The sequence below is a fragment of the Crotalus tigris genome, unplaced genomic scaffold, assembly GCF_016545835.1.
Source record: "Crotalus tigris isolate CLP2741 ecotype Arizona unplaced genomic scaffold, ASM1654583v1 scf7180000021160.8983255:1529534, whole genome shotgun sequence".
NCBI lineage: Eukaryota > Metazoa > Chordata > Lepidosauria > Squamata > Viperidae > Crotalus > Crotalus tigris.
Genome location: NW_024098373.1, coordinates 42,501 through 64,912, shown reverse-complemented (window position 1 = coordinate 64,912; position 22,412 = coordinate 42,501). Strand labels below are relative to the sequence as shown.

General features: G+C 44.6%; 1 protein-coding gene across 4 annotated transcripts in view; it reads left to right on the top strand.

The window, feature by feature from the left end:
- Positions 1-22,412, top strand: part of MKLN1 (muskelin 1) — a 99,799-nt gene that overhangs the window by 47,307 nt on the left and 30,080 nt on the right. For all 4 annotated transcript variants that reach the window (XR_005559898.1, XM_039369547.1, XM_039369548.1 and 1 more), the window contains 4 exons: positions 6,861-6,973; positions 9,121-9,333; positions 12,185-12,406; positions 12,759-12,888. Coding sequence is in view for 3 of the 4 variants with exons in the window: in XM_039369547.1 (XP_039225481.1) it covers positions 6,861-6,973; positions 9,121-9,333; positions 12,185-12,406; positions 12,759-12,888 (678 nt within the window). In the remaining variant the exon portion in view is untranslated. The remainder of the gene's footprint in view (positions 1-6,860; positions 6,974-9,120; positions 9,334-12,184; positions 12,407-12,758; positions 12,889-22,412) is intronic.

The following is a 22,412-nucleotide window of genomic DNA, read 5'->3' as shown; positions in this document are numbered from 1 at the left end:
TTGAGGCCACTTGGAGGTTTATCCGTGTCCTCAGGACCCTGTGGACACAAATAAACCTCCAAATAACCTCAGCGACCCTCTAAAACGGGTGTCAAACTGCCGGCCCACAGGCCGGATGCGTCAGGCCGACACGGTGCCCACCCCAGCTCCGTCAGTGGGGAAAAAGTTGCGATACGTTGTGATACGTCACGTGATGTGGCGAGTTTGACACTCCTGCTCTAAAAGAATACAAATGACCGGCTGTCTGCAGCTGGAGGTGCAAATGGGTGTGGAGCCTTCTTCGCTGCAGGATGTTTTCTGCCCTGTGTTTGGGATGGACACCCTTCGAACGGCAAAGAAATATGAATGGATTTTCCAGAAAACATTGCTACAGGAACGATTTGCGCTTCAGTTGGAGATGCAGGCAACACGGATTCATCCCCATCAGCCTGTGCCTGTCTCCAACTGTGAAGGCACCCAGGGCAGGGTCATAGTTCCCTCACGCTGGCTGAGGAATTCTGGGAGTTGAAGCCCACAAGTCATAAAAGGGACATAGTTCCCTCACGCTGGCTGAGGAATTCTGGGAGTTGAAGTCCACAAGTCATAAAAGGGTCATAGTTCCCTCACGCTGGCTGAGGAATTCTGGGAGTTGAAGTCCACAAGTCATAAAAGGGACATAGTTCCCTCACGCTGGCTGAGGGATTCTGGGAGTTGAAGCCCACAAGTCATAAAAGGGACATAGTTCCCTCATGCTGGCTGAGGAATTCTGGGAGTTGAAGTCCACAAGTCATAAAAGGGTCATAGTTCCCTCAACGCTGGCTGAGGAATTCTGGGAGTTGAAGTCCACAAGTCATAAAAGGGTCATAGTTCCCTCACGCTGGCTGAGGGATTCTGGGAGTTGAAGCCCACAAGTCATAAAAGGGACATAGTTCCCTCATGCTGGCTGAGGAATTCTGGGAGTTGAAGCCCACAAGTCATAAAAGGGTCATAGTTCCCTCACGCTGGCTGAGGAATTCTGGGAGTTGAAGTCCACAAGTCATAAAAGGGTCATAGTTCCCTCACGCTGGCTGAGGAATTCTGGGAGTTGAAGCCCACAAGTCATAAAAGGGACATAGTTCCCTCACGCTGGCTGAGGAATTCTGGGAGTTGAAGCCCACAAGTCATAAAAGGGTCATAGTTCCCTCACGCTGGCTGAGGAATTCTGGGAGTTGAAGTCCACAAGTCATAAAAGGGTCATAGTTCCCTCACGCTGGCTGAGGGATTCTGGGAGTTGAAGCCCACAAGTCATAAAAGGGACATAGTTCCCTCATGCTGGCTGAGGAATTCTGGGAGTTGAAGTCCACAAGTCATAAAAGGGTCATAGTTCCCTCACGCTGGCTGAGGAATTCTGGGAGTTGAAGTCCACAAGTCATAAAAGGGCCAAGTTTGAAGACCCCTGCTGTTGGGGATGAGTCTGTGTCATCTGCATCTCAAACTGAAGCGCAAATGGTTCAGTTTGAGATGCAGACAACACGAACCAATACCCAACCGCCTGCACCCATCTTCAACTGTGAAGGGATCCAGGGCAGAAAAACATCCTGCAGCCAAAAAGCCTCCACACTCATTTGCACCAGTCAGGTGGCCCTGAGGACACAGACAAACCTCCCAGTGCCCTCAACGACTCTCTAAAAAGATGCAAAGGGCCAGCTGTCTGCAAGGACTATAAATCCTTCCATTCCCCACCCTCCAGTCAGAGCTGAAGAAGCCTCTGGGATGAGAAGCGAAACGCCTTCAAAGAAAAACAAGAAAGTCGAGTTACCTCTTGGAAAAGCACCTCTGGGACATCGTACAGGAATTTTATTAAATAAATAAATAAATAAATAAATAAATAAATAAATAAATAAAAAAAACAGAATAAAACAAATAAACAGGAAATATTGTTGACTCAAGAGTGGGAGTCTTGAAACTTGGATGTTCCCTTTCCCCAATAGTAAAAATAATATTGCATAATCAATAGTCAAAAGCAGATTTAACCGTAGGTAGCTTTTCGCTTAAGGCAGTGGTTCTCAACCTGTGGGGTCGGGATCCCATTTGGGGTCGAACGACCATTTCACGGGGGTCGCCAAACAACGCAATCCGCCATTTTTCCCCCTTTTCCTTAGCTGTGCTCCTCCCTTTTATTCTATTGGCTTTTGAAAGCCAATAGAATAGACTCTCTTGAATAGAGTCTAATTCTATTGGCTTTCCAATAGGAAAGCCAATAGGAATTGTCCAGGCTGTCTCTGCCCTGCTGAGCCCGCCAAAAGTCCCAGTCTGCAAACGGTGCTGCACCAGTTGAGTAGTCCTCGACTTACGACCGGTTGAGTAGTCCTCGACTTACGACCGGTTGGGGGTCGCGGCATTAAAAAGGTTGAGAACCACTGGCTTAAGGGGACGTGATGGCTCAGCACTTAAAGTTGCTGAGTTTGGCAGCTGGGAAGCCGGCAGGCCAGGTTCGAGACACGGGCACGGCACGATGGAGTGAACTTCCGTTCCTTGCCCCAGCTCCTGCCCATCTAGCAGATCGAAAGCAGGGAAATGTGAGTAGGTAAATAGATACCACTTCAATGGGGAAGAAACAATGTCTCGTGCGCCTTGGTGTATTGTCATGCTGGTCGCTTGACCATGGAAAAGGTCTTCAGACAACGCTGGCTCCCTCAGCTAAGAAACAGGGATGAGAATGGAATGGGATGGAATAAGAATAGAATAGAATAGAAAATAGAATAAATAGGATAGAATAGAATAGAAAATATGGAATGGAATGGAATAGAATAGAATAGAATAGAAAATATGGAATGGAATGGAATAGAATAGAAAATATGGAATGGAATGGAATAAATAGAATGGAATGGAATGGAATAGAATAGAATAGAAAATATGGAATAGAATAGAATAGAAAATATGGAATGGAATAGAATAGAATAAAATAGAATAAAATAGAATAGAATAGAATAGAAAATATGGAATGGAATGAGATAGAGAATGGAATAGAATAGAATAAAATAGAAAATATGGAATAGAATGGAATGGAATAGAATAGAATAAAATAGAATAGAATAGAAAATATGGAATGGAATGGAATGGAATAGAATAGAATAGAATAGAATAGAATAGGTGGAGTGGAGTAGAGTGGACTGGACTGGAATAGAATAGAATAGAATAGAATAGAATAGAATAGAATAGAATAGAATAGAATAGAATAGGACCTTGGAGGTCTTCTAGTCCAGCCCCCGCATGAGCAGGAGAACCTATACCATCTCAGACAAATGACTGTCCAGTCTCTTCTTAAAAATCTCTTATTTATGTTATGATTGTGTAGAGGGATTAAATTGTTGTACCCCATCGGCATTATTTCAGTAGGTGCTGATGCAGTTGGAAAGCACCTCCTAGTGGATAAAAAGTGTGATAGGAGCTGAGATTTTACTTGAGAATTCTAAAATGATGAGATTGCAACATGAGAAATATGATAGGAAATAACACCCCTCCAGACTTGCTTCAGGGCAGATTTTTCTAGAACAGCTGTAGAATCTTTTTCATCCAACGATTAGAGGTTCCAAATATTAGTTTTCAGAGTTAAAGGCTGCAGAAACATGCTGATGCAGAGTCCTCAACTGGCAAACGTTCATTTAGCAATCCTTCCAAGTTACCACAGCATGCAATAAAGTAGAATAGAGTAGAGTAGAGTAGAATTGAATAGAATAGAATAGAACTGGAAGGGACCTTGGAGGTCTTCTAGTCCAGCCCCCTGCTCAAGCAGGAGAACCTATACCATCTCAGACCAGTGACTGTCTAGCCTTTTGTTAAAAACCTCCAGTGATGGAGCGCCCACGATTTCTGGAGGCAAGCTGTCCCACTGGTTAATTGTCCTCACTGTCAGGAAGTTTCTCCTTAATTCCAGGTTGCTTCTCTCTTTGCTCTCTTTTCCAACCATTGTTTCTTGTCCTTCCCTCTGGTGCTTTGGAGAATAATATGACCCCCTCTGCCTTGTGGCAGCCCCTCAGATACTGGAACACTGTTATCGTGTCTCCCCTATTTCTTTTTTTCTTTAGACTAGCCAAACCCAAGTCCCGCAGCCCTTCTTCATATGTTTTAGTCTCCAGGCCTTGGATCATCTTAGTTGCTCTTCTCTGAACTTTTTCCAAACTCTCAACATCTTTTTTGTGATATGGTGACCACAATTGGCTATAGTATTCCAGGTGTGGTCTTACTAGGGTTTTATAAAGCGGTACTAATAACCTCGTGTGATCTTGATTCTATGCCTCTGTTTATACAACCCAGGATTGTATTGGCTTTTTTGGCTGCTGCTGCACCCTGCTGGCTCATGGGCATAAATAACTTATGACTGGTCCTCACTCTTATGACCATTGTAGCATTCCCCACGAGCATGGGATCAAAATCCAGTCTCTTGGCAACCCGCATATATTTAGGGCAGTTACAGCGTCCTGTTCACATGACCCCCATTTGCAACTTCCCCGCCCAGCTTCAACAAGCAAAGTCAATGGGGGGAGCCTGATTCATTTATCGACCCTATGATTCACTTAACGACGGCAAAAAAGGTCGTAAAATCGAGTGCCCCTCCCTTAACAACCACCTGGATTAGCAATGGAAAAACTGGTCCCAATTGAATGGCCGCTAAACGAAACGATGGTTATAAAATCAAGGACTACCTGTAGTCTGTTACGGGGATGACATATGTGAGGAAATTCACGAAGAGAGCTAAAATTTGGATTTTGTTTTTTAAAAAAAATCAAGTCTTCGAGGTAATGGCGCATTATGTTAAACCATAAGACGGTTTGTTTATTGTTGCTGAGCACAGCGTGTAAATCTTAACTCCCAATTGTAGTTCCAGCAAAGCAGCTCTGATTATCCATTGTGCAACTTGCAAGTAACTTGACAAAATTTATCAGCCGCAGTCCTTCACTGCGTCAGCTCAGAAAGAACAGAAAGAAAGAAATTGAAAGCAAAATTATGACTTTCCGTGTTAAAAGAACAAGAAGTTCTTTCTAAGAACGGCAGTTGGGTAACAAACCTGAAAAATTGGAAACTGGAATATAAAAACTAAATGTATGAGGGTACCTAGGGTGGATCTTTTGAGATGTCGTGTTCTGACCTTTTAAAAACATCGATTTTAAGAATGTGAATACATATGGCAAGGGAAGAGGCATTCGAAGAGGCATTTAAACAGGCATTTAAAATAATTCTTTCTTAACAAGAGTGCTTTTGTTCCACGATTCTTAAGTTTGACTAGGGACCAAAAATAACTTTTGGTATTTATAGCACTGTCACTTCCAGAGAACAGCCTCTCCACATCAAATCGGGAGATTGAAAAACGGGGAGTTTTTACAAATTCTGCATTTAGGAAGGCGAGGGACGGAGACTTTCAGCGTGTAATTTCAAAATAAGGGGAGTAACAGACATGCCTGCCTGTCTCCTCTGCCATCTTAAGAGCTTCTGTGTTTACTCTGGAGGATTTTCCTTCTGCCAGCTCCCCATCGGATTAATTCCTGTTTGTGAATGGTGTGCCCTTCCTAGCCCTTTGCAAGATGCTTTTATCTGAGGCCTCATTGGATGTGCGGCATGTGCCCAACCCGTTTCCCCCCTTCCTTGGGTTATCAATTGGTCCATTGTAGTAAATGTGGGTTTTGTAAGCTGTGAGAATTTAGGCACACAAAGAGATGTACTCTTTGCAAAGAACACTGGCTACTCGGTGCCCAGAATAAACAGGGTAATTACAGTTAATGACCCAAGGTAACCTTTTGGTGGTGATGCTGATACTGGCCATTACAGCTGTTGCAAGCAGAGGTTACATCCAGATCGTTCTCTCTTTTTTTAAAATCACATTTCCCCACCCTGGAGCTCTGTTGCATCCTACATCAGTAATTTGGGATGCGTGTTGCTTCACGGCTTTGCTTAGAAAAATAATAATAGAGTTTGGAAGTGACATTGGAGGTCTGTCCCCCACCTGGTCCTTCAGATTCCAACATTGCACACATCGCTACTGCAGCCGAGTCTATCGTGTTCCTGGCAGTTCCCTTCTGTTCTTTCTTCCTACCCTTCTCAATATTAGAGGGATAAAGAATATTCTACATCTTTAGCTACATGTCTCTTCACTTATTGCTTCTAAGTGAAGGATTTCTGACTTGTAGTAGGACAGCTGAAGCAACCTTTCCTTCTTTCAATGATTAAGGGTACTAGATGTATCTAGTCAAACAAAGAGAAAGAATAGAATAGAATAGAATGGAATGGAATGGAATGGAATGGAATAGAATGGAATGGAACAGAATGGAACAGAACGGAACAGAACAGAATAAAATAACAGAGTTAGAAGGGACCTTGGAGGTCATCTAATCCAACCCCCTGCTGAGGCAGGAAACCCTATACCAGACAAATGGCTGTCCAATCTCTTCTTTAAAACTTCCAGTGTTGGAGCATTCACAACTTCTGGAGGCAGATTGTTCCACTGGTTAATTGTTGTAACTGTCAGGAAATTTCTCCTTAGTTCTAGGTTGCTTCTCTCCTTGATTAGTTTCCATCCGTTGCTTCTTATCCTGCCTTCAGGGGCTTTGGAGAGTAGCTTGACTGCCTCTTCTTTGGGGCAGCCCCTGAGATACTGGAACACTGCTATCATGTCGCTCCTAGTCCTTCACTCCACTCCTAGTCCTCACACAATGCAGCCTCACACAATCATCTTTTGAGTCCTGGTTGAGCAGAAAGTCCCTTCGGAGTTAACGTGGAAATGTCAAACCAAGGGTGTTTTAAATTTCTGAAAAAAAAAAAAAAAAGTTCTGCCTTGGTATAAGTAAGCTTTCTGACCGTGGCCCCACACGTCACAGACTAATATCTTTTTCTAATGTTTTGATCAGAAACAGTTTATCTGTTCGGCGGCTGGGATGGGACGCAAGACCTGGCTGACTTCTGGGCATATAGTGTGAAGGAAAATCAGTGGACGTGTATATCCAGAGACACTGAAAAAGAGGCAAGTGTGTCTTTGTCTCCCGAGCAGCGCGCAGCGTAATCCAAGCCGGGTGTTGGCCCAAATAACACACTTGTGAGCAAGCCCCGAGGTCACCCTCTCACATTCTCCTTCTCGGGCATTTTGAGAGACTACAAAGTCACGTCCCCTTTTTTCCGTCTTCTCTCCTCCTCCTCCTCTTTCATAATAGTGGATGGAAAAGTTGGCTGTTCCGTTGCTGAAAAATAAACAAAAGATGCTTTGGCAGAACAGAATGAAGCAAGGGAAAAAAACAACAACTCATGTTTAATAGAAGTTTTGGAACCTATTGGAGAGTTGGGTCCTGCAAACTGCTGGGCTTCATCAAATATCTATGCACAGAAAGCACTAAATTAAATCCTTCGGTACGGTAGCTGGCAAGGATCTGGAGGTCTAGGAATTGGGAAGGATTTAAAATGGGCTTTCCTTGAGTAGCACCTTCAGTTCAATTCTCCTGACTTCACGAACTTCAAAACTTGCATCTTGCTGGCCTTAACTGTACTACCTGTAGAACCAAACATTGCTAATTAGTGCTTTAAAGGCTTAAAAATGCTATGTTACCACTGTGTATTACAGATGCACAGATGCAGATACGCAACATTTTGAGCCCCAGATTTCCATTGCAAAGCCACACAGTTGTTAGATGAATTTTGCCCCATTTGGTGACCTTTCTTGCCACAGTTGTGAAATCACCGCCGTTGTTAAAATGGTTCCCAAGGCTTTTAAGTGAATCTGACTTCCCCATTGACTTCAAAGTTAGAACAGCCCTGGAAAATGTGACTTATGACCGTTTTTTTACAGTTACGACCTTTGTAGCATCCCCACGGTCACGTGGTCAAAATTCAGAGGCTCGGCAACTGGCATGTACTTGTGACGGTTGCTGTTCCCAAGGTCATGTGTTCATCTGTTGCGACCTTCTGACAAGCAAAGTCAATGGGCAAGCCAGATTGACTTAACCGCGGGGTTACTAACGTATCAACTGCGGTGATTCGGTTAGCAACTGTGGCAAGAAAGGTCAAAAAATGTGTTCTGTCCCAGCCTATGTGAGTCCTTGTTATGCTCACAAGGAGAAACCCCTCTTCCACAAAAGAGGCAGGGACCACAAGAAAAAACCCAACCCCTTTTATTCTCAGAGATCTGAGTCAACGTCCAACAGACACAGTTCACAGAAACTCGATCCTCAACACGAACGGTTGCCTTCGGCCACAAACACCTCCCACACCTTCCCTTTTATAATTCAGCCAAGGTGTGGCTTCCTAATGCCTTCTCCTTTGCCTTTGGAGCCGCCCCATTGCATTCCTCTGTCCTACTCGCTTCTCTTGCCTGAGCATTCGTGCATCCGGGATTTGTCCCAGCTGTTCTTCATCACTGTCCAACTCAGGCTCCCAGCACAGCTGTGTCTCAGTCTGAGCGCGAATAGAGGGGCCAGGCTCCTCGTCCGACTGTAAGCCTTGGAGCTCCTCAGAGCCTTCCTCTGACTCTGATGTCACTCCAGGCCCCTCCTCCTCCTCCTCCGATTCCTCAGCTGCCGGGTCCACTGGCTGGTGAGGAATCACAACAAAGTGGTGCAAAACTCATTTAACAGCTGTCTCGCTTAACAGTGGACATTTTGGGCTCAATTGTCGTAAGTCAAGGACCATACAAGAACCCCAGGTCCTCTTCATGAGTATTTCACAGAGGGAAGACAGCTTAATCCCACGCTCTCTGCAGTCCCAAGCCTGGTCTTTCCGTGAACCAGCCTAACCCGTTTCCCATCTTTTTTTTTATAACTTAATTTTTTATAATTAATTTTCCAATGTTACAATTATATCTTTGAAAAGCAACGTGGTGTCCGAGTTACAATAATTCCATTACATACGGGTGTTATTAATACAAATCTCCAACTATTACAGCCAATATTTCCTCTTTTTTCCCTTAATACATACTGTCTCTCGTTTAAATTAGTCTACTTCTTATTCTACCCCTCAGCCACTTACTAGCATTCTTACATTTATCAATGATGTTATATTTGTTTTAACATTCCATCTTTTGGACCATCAATAACCTTATGGATTTTCCCAGCTTTAATTTTGCGTTGATTTTTAAATTAAACGTTTTAAGATAGATCGTTTCCCATCCTTTCTGCTCTCCAGAACGGTCCGACTGCTCGGTCCTGTCACAAGATGTGCATCGACATCCAACGAAGGCAGATCTACACCTTGGGACGTTACCTGGATTCCTCTGTGAGGAACAGCAAATCTCTGAAAAGCGACTTCTACCGCTACGACATCGACACCAACACCTGGATGTTGCTGAGCGAAGATACGGCCGCCGATGGAGGCCCCAAGCTTGTGTTCGACCACCAGGTCAGTGCGATTCACACCCTAAGATTAAGAGAATTCGGAACCTTTGGTCAGTCAGTATTTGTATTCGTCATTCAAGGCTGGCAAAATCCAGGGTTGCAGTGAGGCTGTGTGCAAGAGGGATTATTCTGGATTGTAGGCGGTTGCTCTGGCCATAATCCAGATAGAATAACTCGACGGAATGGTAACATGCAGAATATTTATTGATCAGGAATTCTGAGCAGTAACTCACAGTTCTTGAAGATACATCTGTATGATTCATATTCATTCCATTCACGCAGGTAAAAAGAGAATAATTTTCCTCCATCTTCATAAATCTCACATGCTGCTACGTGGCTAGGATTCATGGAGGAGAGATAATAAAACATGGCACGTAACAGGATGTCCCGTAATAAAGACACAAGACCCTCCCAGTGGCCAATTAGAACACAGATATAACCATGTAACAACTAAACTACATTTCCCAGAAGGCCACCCTTAAGAGGGCATCATTTTAACCTTTAAAATGCTACTTGCTCTACACCAGTGGTTCTCAACCTTTCTAATGCCGTGACCCCATAATACAGTTCCCCATGTTGTGGTGACCCCCAAGTGGGTGTGGCCACCAATAAGAGGGAGTAGGACAGCTAGGGAAAAGGGAAAAAAATGGCGGACAGCATGGTTTGGCGACCCCCATGAAATGGTCGTTTGACCCCAAATGGGGTCCCGACCCACAGGTTGAGAACCACTGCTCTACACACAGTTTCCTAAGCTAGCTAGGAACCAGTACAGGGATCTTGGAGTCACTTAAATAGGAGCCAGCCGTGGGCTGCAGCTGCCAAAAAAGCCAACGCAGTGGTAGGCTGCATTAACAGAGGGATAAAATCAAAGTCATATGAAGTGTTAATACCATTTTACAATGCCTTGGTAAGGCCACGCTTGGAATACTGCATCCAGTTTTGGTAGCCACAATATAAAAAAAGATGCTGAGACTCTAGAAAGGGTGCAGAGAAGAGCAACAAAATGATTAGGAGACTGGAGGCTAAAACACATGAAGAACAGTTGCATGAATTGGGCATGTCTAGTTTAATGAAGAGAAGGACTAAGGGTGACATGATTGCAGTGTTACTATATCTAAGGGACTGCCCCAAAGAAGAGGGAGTCAAGCTATTCTCCAAAGCACCTGAAGGCAGGACAAGAAGCAACAGATGGAAACTCATCAAGGAGAGAAGCAACCTAGAACTAAGGAGAAACTTTCTGACAGTTAGAACAATTAATCAGTGGAACAACCTGCCTCCAGAAGTTGTGGATGCTCCAATACTGGAAGTTTTAAAAAAGAGACTGGACAGCCATTTGTCCAAAATGGTATAGGGTTTCCTGCCTGAGCAGGGGGTTGGACTAGATGACCTCTAAGGCCGCTTTTAACTCTGCTATTATGTTAAAAGACCAACTTGATCTAATGTAGAATCAGAAGTAGAAGACACAACAGGAAACGGGAAGGTGGAATCAGTGGGGAGTGTTTATATTTGATATAATTAGATTTTTTTTTCATCACAGCGGGCAGGTTTTGCTTCTTTTTTTTTACAAAAAGAATTACAGTTTCCATCCAGAAAAAGAGTTTTCTTTTTCTCTTCTTCGCTTTCTGAGAGATCTATCCGACCACTTTTTTTTTTTTTAAGCTGAGGTTTAAATCAGATTGATGTCCCTGGGAGAAAATGTGGTGAAGTCAAAATATTAAAAGCTTGACAAGAAAGAGTGGGCTGAAAAGAGGAAACTGTAAAAGGACCTTTGAACAGAGGGAAGGAAAAAAGTTCAAAGAATATAAAGAAAAATGCATAGAGAAAAGTTAGCGTATGTTTGCGTTTATGTATGTAAGAAAACAGATGGGAAAGAAGAGTTTAAAAAAATAAAATGTCGATAACTCTTTTTCTCAACCTTGGCAAATTTAAGACCTGTGGACTTCAACACCCAGAGAGGTGGGGGATTCTGGGAGTTGAAGTCCACAAGTCTTAAAGTTGTCAAGGTTTGGACCCAAGCCCTGATTTAAAGATATATCTATCTGTCTGTCTGTCTTATCTACCTACCTACCTCCTACCTACCTACCGACCGACCTACCTACCTACCTACCTACCTACCTACCTACCTATATCTATCTCAATCTCTACCTATATTTATCATCTGTGTCTGTCTGTCTGTGTATCTACCTACCTACTTACCTACCTACCTACCTACCTACCTATATCTATCTCAATCTCTACCTATATTTATTGTCTGTCTGTCTGTCTGTGTCTTTCTGTCTGTCTGTCTCTCTCTATCTCTCTATCTCTATCTCAACCTATATTTATCGTCTGTCTGTCTGTCTCTCTCTCTGTCTCTCTATCTATCTATCTATCTATCTATCTATCTATCTATCTATCTCAATCTCTACCTATATTTATCATCTGCCTGTCTCCTATCTATCTATCTATCTATCTATCTATCTATCTATCTATCTATCTACCTACCTACCTACCTACCTACCTACCTACCTACCTACCTACCTACCTACCTACCTATATCTATCTCAATCTCTACCTATATTTATCTGTCTGTCTATCTATCTATCTATCTATCTATCTATCTATCTATCTATCTATCTATCTATCTATCTAAATCTCTACCTATATTTATCATCTATCTATCTATCTATCTATCTATCTATCTATCTATCTATCTATCTATCTATCTATCTATCATCTTTCTTTCTATCACCTACTTATCTTGCTCTCTATTTCTCTGTCCACCTCTCTCTCTCGCTCTAAAACCACCACTCTTTTTTTCACGTTACCCTATCACTTGTGTGACTTTTACTGGAAATGCCTTCCATCTGTTGCAGATGTGTATGGATTCAGAGAAACACATGATCTACACCTTCGGGGGTAGGATTTTGACCTGCAACGGCAGTGTGGACGACAGCCGAGCCAGCGAGCCCCAATTCAGCGGCCTCTTTGCTTTTGACTGTCAGTGTCGGCTATGGAAACTCTTGCGAGAAGATTCGTGTAATGCCGGCCCTGAAGACGTCCAATCCAGAATAGGACACTGCATGTTATTCCATTCAGTAAGGACGGTCTTGGGTACTTTGCTTAACGACAGCAGCCGCTTAACGTCCGTAATTCTGGGGCTCTGTTGTGGTTGTACGTTGAGGACTTACCTGTCTTCTAAAACAACCTTTTGGGCACCAAGGACCGGTTCCGCGGAGACAGGTTTTCCCGCAGACCGGAGGTTGCGTGGTTTTGTGTGCTGCCTGCATCCCGCGGATGGGGCTTTGCTTGTTTGTGCGGACCGGTTGCTGGCATGCCACGGCCCGATACCGGTCCATGTTATTGGGGGTTGGGGACCCCAGTTCTAAAACCATACCTTGAAAGCTGGGTGCAATTGACAGCGTATCTTCCTTTTTCTTCCCTTTTTAGAAAAACCGTTGTCTGTACATGTTTGGCGGGCAAAGGTCGAAAACCTACTTGAACGATTTCTTCAGTTACGACGTGGACAGCGACCACGTGGATATCATTTCGGACGGCACCAAAAAGGACTCGGGGATGGGTGAGGCTGGGATTGGTTTTACTTTCTGGTGTGACTGATACTCCTGTTTTCCTGAAAGTAAGGCCTACCCTGAAAATAAACCCTAGCTTGAGTTTTTTGCGGGGAGGGTGGGCCTAATATAAGTCCTACCCCCCAAAATAAGCCCTAGTTTTGGGGTGAGGCACAGACTTAAAAAGCAAGCTAGGGCAGGGGTGGGGAGGTGGATCTGCCCCATGCGTCCCACACCCACTTATCTTGCAGCCAGGCCTCTCCTCACCGGCCCACTTCTTCTGAGGCCTCTTCTGCAGCCAGGCCTGTGTTTCTCAGTCATTGGGGTTTCCAGTAGGCCTCTGCAGCTGAGAACCAAGCTATGGATTCAGTCCGTGGCTCCATTTTGCAAGAGATCTGCAGCCAAGGACCGAGCTATGGGTTGAATCCATAGCTGGGTACTTGGCTGCTTAGGTCAGGGCTTTTCAATCTTTTCACCCATTGTACCACTTTTAGGATATGGCAACATCCAAGTACCACCAGTCACCTAGCAAGGTATCAAAAACTTGATGACCCCCAAAAAAAGAGGGAAACAAGTGATAAAGTACAGGTAGTCCTTGACTTACAACAGTTCGTTTAGTGACTGTTTGAAGTTACAATGGCACTGAAAAAAGTGCCCCCCAAGGCACAGCCGAGCAAGACACTGCCTGCCCTCCTGTCGGCGCTCTTCCTCCTGTCCGAGGTTTTCATTGTTGTGAGCATTTCTGTTGAGGATTGGCAGCGGGGGTGGGGTGGGGGGGGTGTTTGGTTTTTATTCCCTCCTGTCTGCTGGGTGGTTGCAGCAGGTTTTGGTCCCTTCACATGACCCTGGGGCACTGTGACCGTCATAAATATGAATCGGTTGCCAAGCATCTGAATGTAAATCACAAGACCCTGGAGAGGCTGCAACATTCCAGCTGATCGGCACTTCTTCTGGGCTCAGCAGAAGCACCAGAATCAGCGCCGAGCTCCAGCTGGAGCCCGACGCTGATCCTGCCACTTCCGCTGAGCCCTGACAGCCCTGCAGCTCCAGCCGTCTCTCGCTCAAGCTTGTGCGGTGCTGCTTCCGGTTCAGCTCATTCCCCTCCCCCGCTACCACTTTTCTAGGATGCTCGCGTACCACCTGCCAGTGCCAATGTACCACAGGTGGTACCCGTACCACCGGTTGAAAAGCCCTGGCTTAGCCTTCCAAAAAGGCCTGACTGCAAAATGCAGGCCCGAGTGCAGCTGCAGAACTTTGGCTCCAGAAGAAGTGGACCGGCTGGGTGGGGCTGTTGGTGCCAGAGGTGAGGTAAGGCCTACCCGGAAAATAAGACCTGGTGCTTCTTTTGGAGGCAAAAAAAGATATATTTTTCGGGAAAGACAGGTAGTAGCTTCAGGAGAGCAGTTGTGCTTCCTGTTTGGTTCAGGACATGCAAGGCCATTTGCATGCTTGCCTGACTGATATCAAGACGTATCTCTGACCCTCCTATTTTGAACTCTGCTTATGACTACAAGCGAGGCCAAAATCTATGTTGCTAAGCGAGACGTTTGTTACGTGAGTTTTTTCCCCCCATTTTACCACATCCCTGACACAGTTGTTAAGGGAACCACTGCAGTTCTTACGTTAGTTACATGCTTGTCAATGAGGAAACAAAAGGGGATCAACGTGACCCCCAGGATACTGCAAACCATCATAAATATGAGCCAGTGGCCAAGCTTCTCATCTTTGATCACATCACCATGTGGGGATGCTTGCAACAGGCTTAAATGTGGAAAATGGTCATAAGTCACTTTTTCCCCCCAGTGATGTTGTAACTTTGAATGGTCACTGAATGAACTGTTGTAAGTTGAGGACTACCTGTACCACCTCAGCAATCGACAATCCTGAATAGGATTCGCAGCTCACACAATGTCTGCCGAGACTCTCTGTATAAATGGGGCTTAGTATCCTCCCTTCAGGGTGATTGCATTATCCCTTGTCAAACTGGCCTGTAAGCTTACTGGATTGGTGTGTGTGTGTATAAACGATGCTGTGCTTCAATGGTTAGATGGCTTAGACCAGGGATAGGCAACCTTGGTTCTTTTATAACTGGTGGACTTCAATCCCAGAATTCCTGAGCCAGCCATGCTGAGGGGAAAGGGAGAGGTTCCATGCTTACCCATGCTGGCTCAGGAATTCTGGGAGTTGAAGTCCCCGAGTCATAAAAGAGCCAAGGTTGCCTACCCCTGTCCTAAGTCCTCCTGTTCTAAGCGGTGAGCCTCCTAGACCAGGGGTAGGCAATCTTGGCTCTTTTATGACTGGTGGACTTCAACTCCCAGAATTCCTGAGCCAGCCATGCTGAGGGGAAAGGGAGAGGTTTCCATGCTGAGCCATACTGGCTCGGGAATTCTGGGAGTTGAAGTCCACGAGTCATGAAGGGGCCAAGGTTGCCTAGGAGGGTCACAGGAGAACTTAGGACAGGGGTAGGCAGCCTTGGCTCTTTTGTGACTTGTGGACTTCAACTCCCAGAATTCCTGAGCCAGCATGGCTCAGCTTGGAAACCTCTCCCTTTCCCCGAGTCATAAAAGAGCCAAGGTTGCCTACCCGTGGCCTACACATTAGCATTTGGTCATTGATCTTTTTAACATTTATATTTTATTGTGTTTACTATTCTGGATGAAATGTGTTTGTGTGTGTGTGTGTGTGTGTGTGTGTGTGTGTGTGTGGAGAGAGAGAGAGAGAGAGAGACAGACAGACAGACAGACAGAGGTAGAGGTAGAGGTAGATATATAGATATTGCTATTCCACATATGATATGCCGTAGGCCAGGGGTAGGCAACCTTGGCTCTTTTATGACTCATGGACTTCAACTCCCAGAATTCCTGAGCCAGCCATACTGAGGGAAAAAGGAGAGGTTTCCAAGCTGAGCCATGCTGGCTCAGGAATTCTGGGAGTTGAAGTCCACGAGTCATAAAAGAGCCAAGGTTGCCTACCCCTGCCGTAGGCTAAATAAATAAATCTGAACTGCAGCAACTTTAAGATGGGGTGGCTGGCTGGGGAATTCTGGGAGTTGAAGTCCACCCATCTTAAAGTTGCTAAGGTTCAAAAGTTTCCGAGGTTCAAAAAACCCCCACTGTCCTAATGCTTTATACACCTGTTCACGTTACGTTCCTAGATGTGAATTTCTCCATGTCACTTTCTCTGATGTTTTGTTTATTTACCCTGATATGTTTTGAGTTTATCTTGTGGTTAAGAGTGAGGTTGTGGGTGTGCAGGTGTGCCTTCAAGTCTCCTGGCACCTGCCTGGGCTAATCCCTGCGGTTTTCTTGGCCACATTTTTGGAAGCGTTGTGCCCTGGCCTCTTTCTTATTCCCGGGGCTGAAAGAGAGAGCCTGCCTCATGGTCTCCCAAAGCACGCTTTGTGCCTAAGGCAGGATTAGAACTCGGTGCCTCATAGTTCCGAGCCTGGTACCTTAAAAACGATTATAGTAGCCCTTAGGGAATTAGGGTCATCAATCCCAGCCATCATAAACTGAGGTGTCATGTGTGACCGGATTCTATTTTGGGGCATTTTTATAGAGGTCATTAAGTGAACCCAGGTTGTTAAATGAATCAGTTTTACCCGATGGGCGTATTTTGGCTGGAAACCGGGAAATATTGAAATGGAGTCATCTGTAGCTTTTGGGGGGACCTTCATAAACTTGGAGCAACCGGTGTCAAGTCGAGAAATATTTTATGTTATACCATCCTGGCTCTCTTAAAAGTGTATAGCAGGGGTGGGCAACCAGGGCTGGCTCAGGAATTCTGGAAGTTGAAGTCCACAGATCATAAAGGGGCCTAGTGGCTTACTCCAGCCATGTTGGCTGGCCCAGGAATTCTGGAAGTTGAAGTCCACAGGTCATAAAGGGGCTAGTGGCCTACCCCAGCCATGTTGGCTGGCCCAGGAATTCTGGGAGTTGAAGTCCACAGGTCATAAAGGGGCCTAGTGGCCTACCCCAGCCATGTTGGCTGGCCCAGGAATTCTGGGAGTTGAAGTCCACAGGTCATAAAGGGGCCTAGTGGCCTACCCCAGCCATGTTGGCTGGCCCAGGAATTCTGGGAGTTGAAGTCCACAGGTCATAAAGGGGCCTAGTGGCCTACCCCAGGCGTATAGCAATCTTTTGAAATAGGACAGATTTTTTTTTTTTTTTTTTTTTAAAAACAGCCTTGTTTTGATAAAAGGAATCCTGACTCTCAGGTCCATTAAAAAGAAATGTCGCAGCAGCTTTGTTTGTGTTGTTCTAGCGGTTCCAGCTGTGCTTTGGAACGGGCTGTTTTTGTTTTTGGAAAGTGAAGCCTCCAAAATCTACACGATAAATTTTGACAGAGCAGAAACATCTGCTACCTAAAATTGAGAAGAGCCACTGGAATGCTGTTCGCGTTGTTGTTGTTGGTTGAAACTTGTTGAAACTTGGGCAAGCGTTCCTAGTTTCCCTTACATAGTTTAAATAAAATCAGGTATTTATCGTCTAGTGCAGGGGTCTTCAAACTTGGCCCCTTCATGACTCGTGGACTTCAACTTCCAGAATTCCTCAGCCAGCATGGGGGAACTATGGCCCCCTCATGACTTGTGGACTTCAACTCCCAGAATTCCTGAGCCAGCATGAGGGAACTGTGGCCCCCTCATGACTTGTGGACTTCAACTCCCAGAATTCCTCAGCCAGCATGGGGGAACTATGGCCCTTTTATGACTTGCAGACTTCAACTCCCAGAATTCCTCAGCCAGCATGAGGGAACTGTGGCCCCCTCATGACTTGTGGACTTCAACTCCCAGAATTCCTCAGCCAGCATGGGGGAACTATGGCCCCTTTATGACTAGTCTAGTCTAATCCAGTCTGGTTCAGTCCAGTCCAGTCCAGTCAGTCCAGTCATCTGAAGGCTCCTAATTTGGGGTAACTAAGTTTTTTTCTGAATGAAGAGGCTGCAGCTACGTAACCTTTAAAGCTAAATGCTTGTTTGCTTCCATAGTGGCCACCTGCGATGAGTTCATTTCTTGAGGAAAACAGACTATCTTGTGACTTAGCAGCCCAGCCAGGATCCTCTGGCCAAACATATTTAGACATATTTAGCCACCAAAAGAAAGAAAGAAAGAAAGAAAGGAAGGAAAGAAAGAAAGAAAGAAAGAAAGAAAGAAAGAAAGAACACCTCCTGTTATGCTGAATAGCATCCTTTGTAGGCAAAGGATTCATTCAGAAATCGTGAATGAATAGCATTCAAGCCTGACCGTCCTTTTCTGTCAGTGCAAGTAAATAAACAGCCCTGAACATTTCCCTTTGTTTGTGCAGGGGGTGTGTGAGGAGGGGGTCTTTCTTACCACTGGGAGGAACAGAAGCCCCTTCGGTTTGAAACCCCCAAGGTTTCAGTTGCAGTAGCCCCCTTTTGTCTGGTTTGCTTCTCTTCCTCTTCCTCTTCCCAACGCGCGCCTTGGACGAATGGACATCTTCAAGGTTGGGCCCAGAAAAAGAGGAGATGAATTGGTGAAAGAGCCTTCCCTAACTTGGCCCCGTCCAAAATTCATCCATTTCCTAGATGTTCCAGCCATTTGGAGATGGGGAGGGAGGGAGGGAGGGAGGGAGGAAGGAAAGAAAGAAAGAAAGAAAGAAAGGAAGGAAAGGAAGGAAGGAAGGAAGGTTAGTGAGGGAGGGAGGGAGGAAAGGAAGGGAAGGAAGGAAAGAAGGAAGGAAGGTGGGAATGAAGGGGGAAAGGAAGGAAGGTTAGGAAGGGAGGAAGGAAAGTTAGGAAGGGAGGGAGGAAAGAAGGAAGGAAGGAAAGTTAGTGAGAAAGGAAGGAAGGAAAGTGAGGGAGGAAGGAAGAAGGAAGGAAGAAAAATTCAGAGGAAGAAAGGAAGGAAAGTTAGTGAAGAAGGGAGGGATGAAAGGAACCAAGGAACAAAGGAAAAGTGAGTGCGTAAGGAGGAAGGAAGGAAAAAAGGATGTGAGGAAGGAAAAAAGAAAGGAAAGAAGGAAGGAAGGTGGGAATGAGGAGGGAGGAAAGGAAGGAAGGTTAGGGAGGAGGGAGGAAGGAAAGAGGAAGGGAGGGAGGAAAGAAGGAAGGAAGGAAGGAAGGAAAGTTAGTGAGAAAGGAAGGAAGGAAAGTGAGGGAGGAAGAAAGGAAGAAAAAGTCAAGAGGAAGAAAGGAAGGAAAGTTAGTGAACAAGGGAGGGACGAAAGGAACCAAGGAACAAAGGAAAAGTGAGTGCGTAAGGAGGAAGGAAGGAAAAGAGGATGTGAGGAAGGAAGGAAGAAAGGAAAGAAGGAAGGAAGCTTCTGCTTAGAGGCAGAAGACTTTTGAATTCCAGCTCCAAGCTGGATAGATAGCCAGCCAAACCGTGTGTCTGTCTTTTTGTATCCCACTTGTGAGCTTCCTGGAAACAAGTTGTTAGAAGCAGCATTGTTGGACTATTGACTCAGCATTTGATGGCAGTAAGAAGAGATTCTCTTGGAAAGCCACGGTGGGTTCCTTCCTTTTTCAGGAGATTGCTATACTTGGAGTGCCGCCTTTTTCGCCACTGGGCTCAGGACATTAATCCTAATTTGATTTGATTCATTGGGTGATTTGGTAGGATTGTTCCCCAGGTACACAGATAGCCCTCACGACCTCAACTGGAGCCAGAATTTCTGTTGCTAAGCAAGGCAGCTTTTAAGCGGGTCGCCCACAATTTTATGACCTTTTTTTTTTTTGGGACACAGTGGTTATGCAAATCACTGCCGTTGTTAAGTGAATCACAGGGTCATAAAGTGAATCCAGCATCCCCCATTGACTTTCTTTGCGAGAAGCCAGCTGGGAAGGTCATAGATCGTGATGACCCCGGGGACAGTATAACTGTCATAAATAAATGCTGGTCGCTCCAATTTTGATCACGTGCCGACAGGGATGCCGCGGAGGTCGTAAGTGTGAGGACTGGCCCTAAGTCATGTTTTCCAGTGTCGTCGTAACTTCAAACGAATCCTTTGTAAGTTGAGGTCTACCTGAATTTAACCCGTCGCCTTCTGTTACAATTCATTGACAATTTCTGCTGGGGATGAATTTTTGGTTTCAGGGTGAGTGAGTTTAACAGAATAACAGGACAGAGTCGGAAGGGACCTTGGAGGTCATCTAGTCCAACCCCCTGCTGAAGCAGGGAACCTTACACCATTTCAGACTAGTGGCTGTCCAGTCCTTTCTTAAAAGACTCCAGTGATGGAGCACCCACAACTTCTGAAGGCAAAGCTGTTCCTGGACTTGATATCAGTAGAGTTTAATTCTAGCCACTCGTGGAGTTTGTTTTTTGATCTGCCCTACCACGAAGGGCTGATATCAATATTAAAAGCAAAGCTGTTTTTGTTTCCTGCCTTTATCAAAAAAGTGTGACCTTCAGCATTTTATGAGCTGCTGTTTTTTCAAAGAATAGAAATAGAAATATAATAGAGGAATGGAATGGAATGGAATAGAAAATATAGAATAGAATAGAATAGAATAGAATAGAATAGAATAGAATAGAATAGAATAGAATAGAATAGAATAGAATAGAAAAAATGGAATGGAATGGAATGGAATGGAATAGAATAGAATAGAATAGAATAGAATAGAAAATATGGAATGGAATAGAATAGAATAGAATAGAATAGAAAAAATGGAATGGAATAGAATAGAATAGAATAGAATAGAATAGAATAGAATAGAATAGAATAGAATAGAAAATATGGAATGGGATGGGATGGGATGCAATAGAATAGAATAGAATAGAATAGAATAGAATAGAATAGAATAGAATAAAAATATGGAGTGGAATAGAATAGAATAGAAATAGAATAGAATGGAATGGAATGGAATAGAGAATATGGAACGGAACGGAACAGAACACAACAGAATAGAGTTGGAAGGGACCTTGGAGGTCATCTAGTCCAACCCCCTGCTCAGGCAGGAAACCCTATACCATTTCGGACAAATGGCTGTCCAGTCTCTTCTTAAAAACATCCAGTGTTGGAGCTTTCACAGCTTCTGGAGGCAAGCTGTTCCACTGGTTAATTGTTCTCACTTTCAGGAAGTTTCTCCTTAGTTCTAGGTTGCTTCTCTCCTTGATGAGTTTCCATCCGTTGCTTCTTGTCCTGCCTTCAGGCACTTTGGAGAATAATGCTTTTCCTCTTTCTTGTTACTCTCCTTCGTTCATCTCCATCCAGATTTGGACTCTCCCGCTTTTTCCTGCCTTTCTCATCCAAGCTGCCTCTTTTCTTAATCATCCCATCTTTGCCTCGTTTTTTTTTCTTCTTCTCTTTTTGTCTAATTCTGCCGGAAGGCAGGAGACTAATAACATGTGCACGGATGTTAATAAAAGACCGTCAAATCAGCCTGGTGCCATTAGGGATCAATTAATTTTATAAACAGGACATCTGCATTTTGCAGAAAATTAATTCTAATCTGTAATTACCAAGTCGGTGTTTTGTTCCGTCCTGGCCTTTTTTCTCTTGGCAGTTTTCTTGTCCCTTGTCCTTCCTTAACATGGCCTACATACATATCTTTAGATGCTTTTAACCTATTTTATCTAAAATAAAATATGAAACGTGAAAATTGGAAAAATAACAGTATAATAAAAGGTCTTAGAGGTCTTCTAGTCCAACCCCTTGCTCAAGTGGGAAAAAAGTTAAAGAAGAAAGAAGATGCAGAGAAAAAAAGGAGGGGGGAGAGGAAGAAAAAAAATAGTGATTTCAAACTTTTTTCAGGGCGGCAGAATACCTAAAAGTAACCCCCTTAACTTTTTGCTTGACATTTCTGAATATTTCTAGCCGATTAACAACAAAGTCATTCTAGCCTTCAAGATCTCCAAGTTTCATTGTTTTCTGTTTTGAGTATAAAAGTCCAGAAGCGGAGAAGAGCAATTAAGATGATCAAAGGTCTGGAGACCAAAACATACAATGAATGGCTGTGGGATTTGGGTTTGGCTAGTCTAAAGAAAAGAAGAAATAGGGAAGACATGATAGCAGTGCTCCAGTATTTGAGGGGCTGCTACAAGGAAGAGGGGGTCACATTATTCCCCAAAGCATCTGAGGGAAGAACAAGAAACAATGGTTGGAAACTGACCAAAGAGAGAGAAGCAACCTGGAATGAAGGAGAAACTTCCTGACAGTGAGGACAATTAACCAGTGGAACAGTTTGCCACCAGGAATTGTGGGCGCTCCATCACTGGAGATTTTCAAGAAAAGATTGGGCAGTCACTTGTCTGAAATGGTATAGGGCAGGGGTCAGCAACCTTAAACACTCAAAGAGCCACTTGGGCCCGTTTCCCACAGAGAAGAAAACACTGATGCACACCGGAGGAAGAGGCTTAATTGAAGAGTTTAATTAAAAAGAAACACAGGCTGCTGTGTATGAATTCTCTCTCTCTCTCTCTCTCTCCCTCCCTCCCTCCCTCCCTCCCTCCTTCCCTCCCCTCTCTCCCTCTCTTTCTCTTCCTCCCCCCCTCCCACTCTCTCCAATTTTCTGCTCACCTGGCCAGCTGGCCTGACACCACCACTCCTCCTCCTCCTCCTCCTCTCTCTCC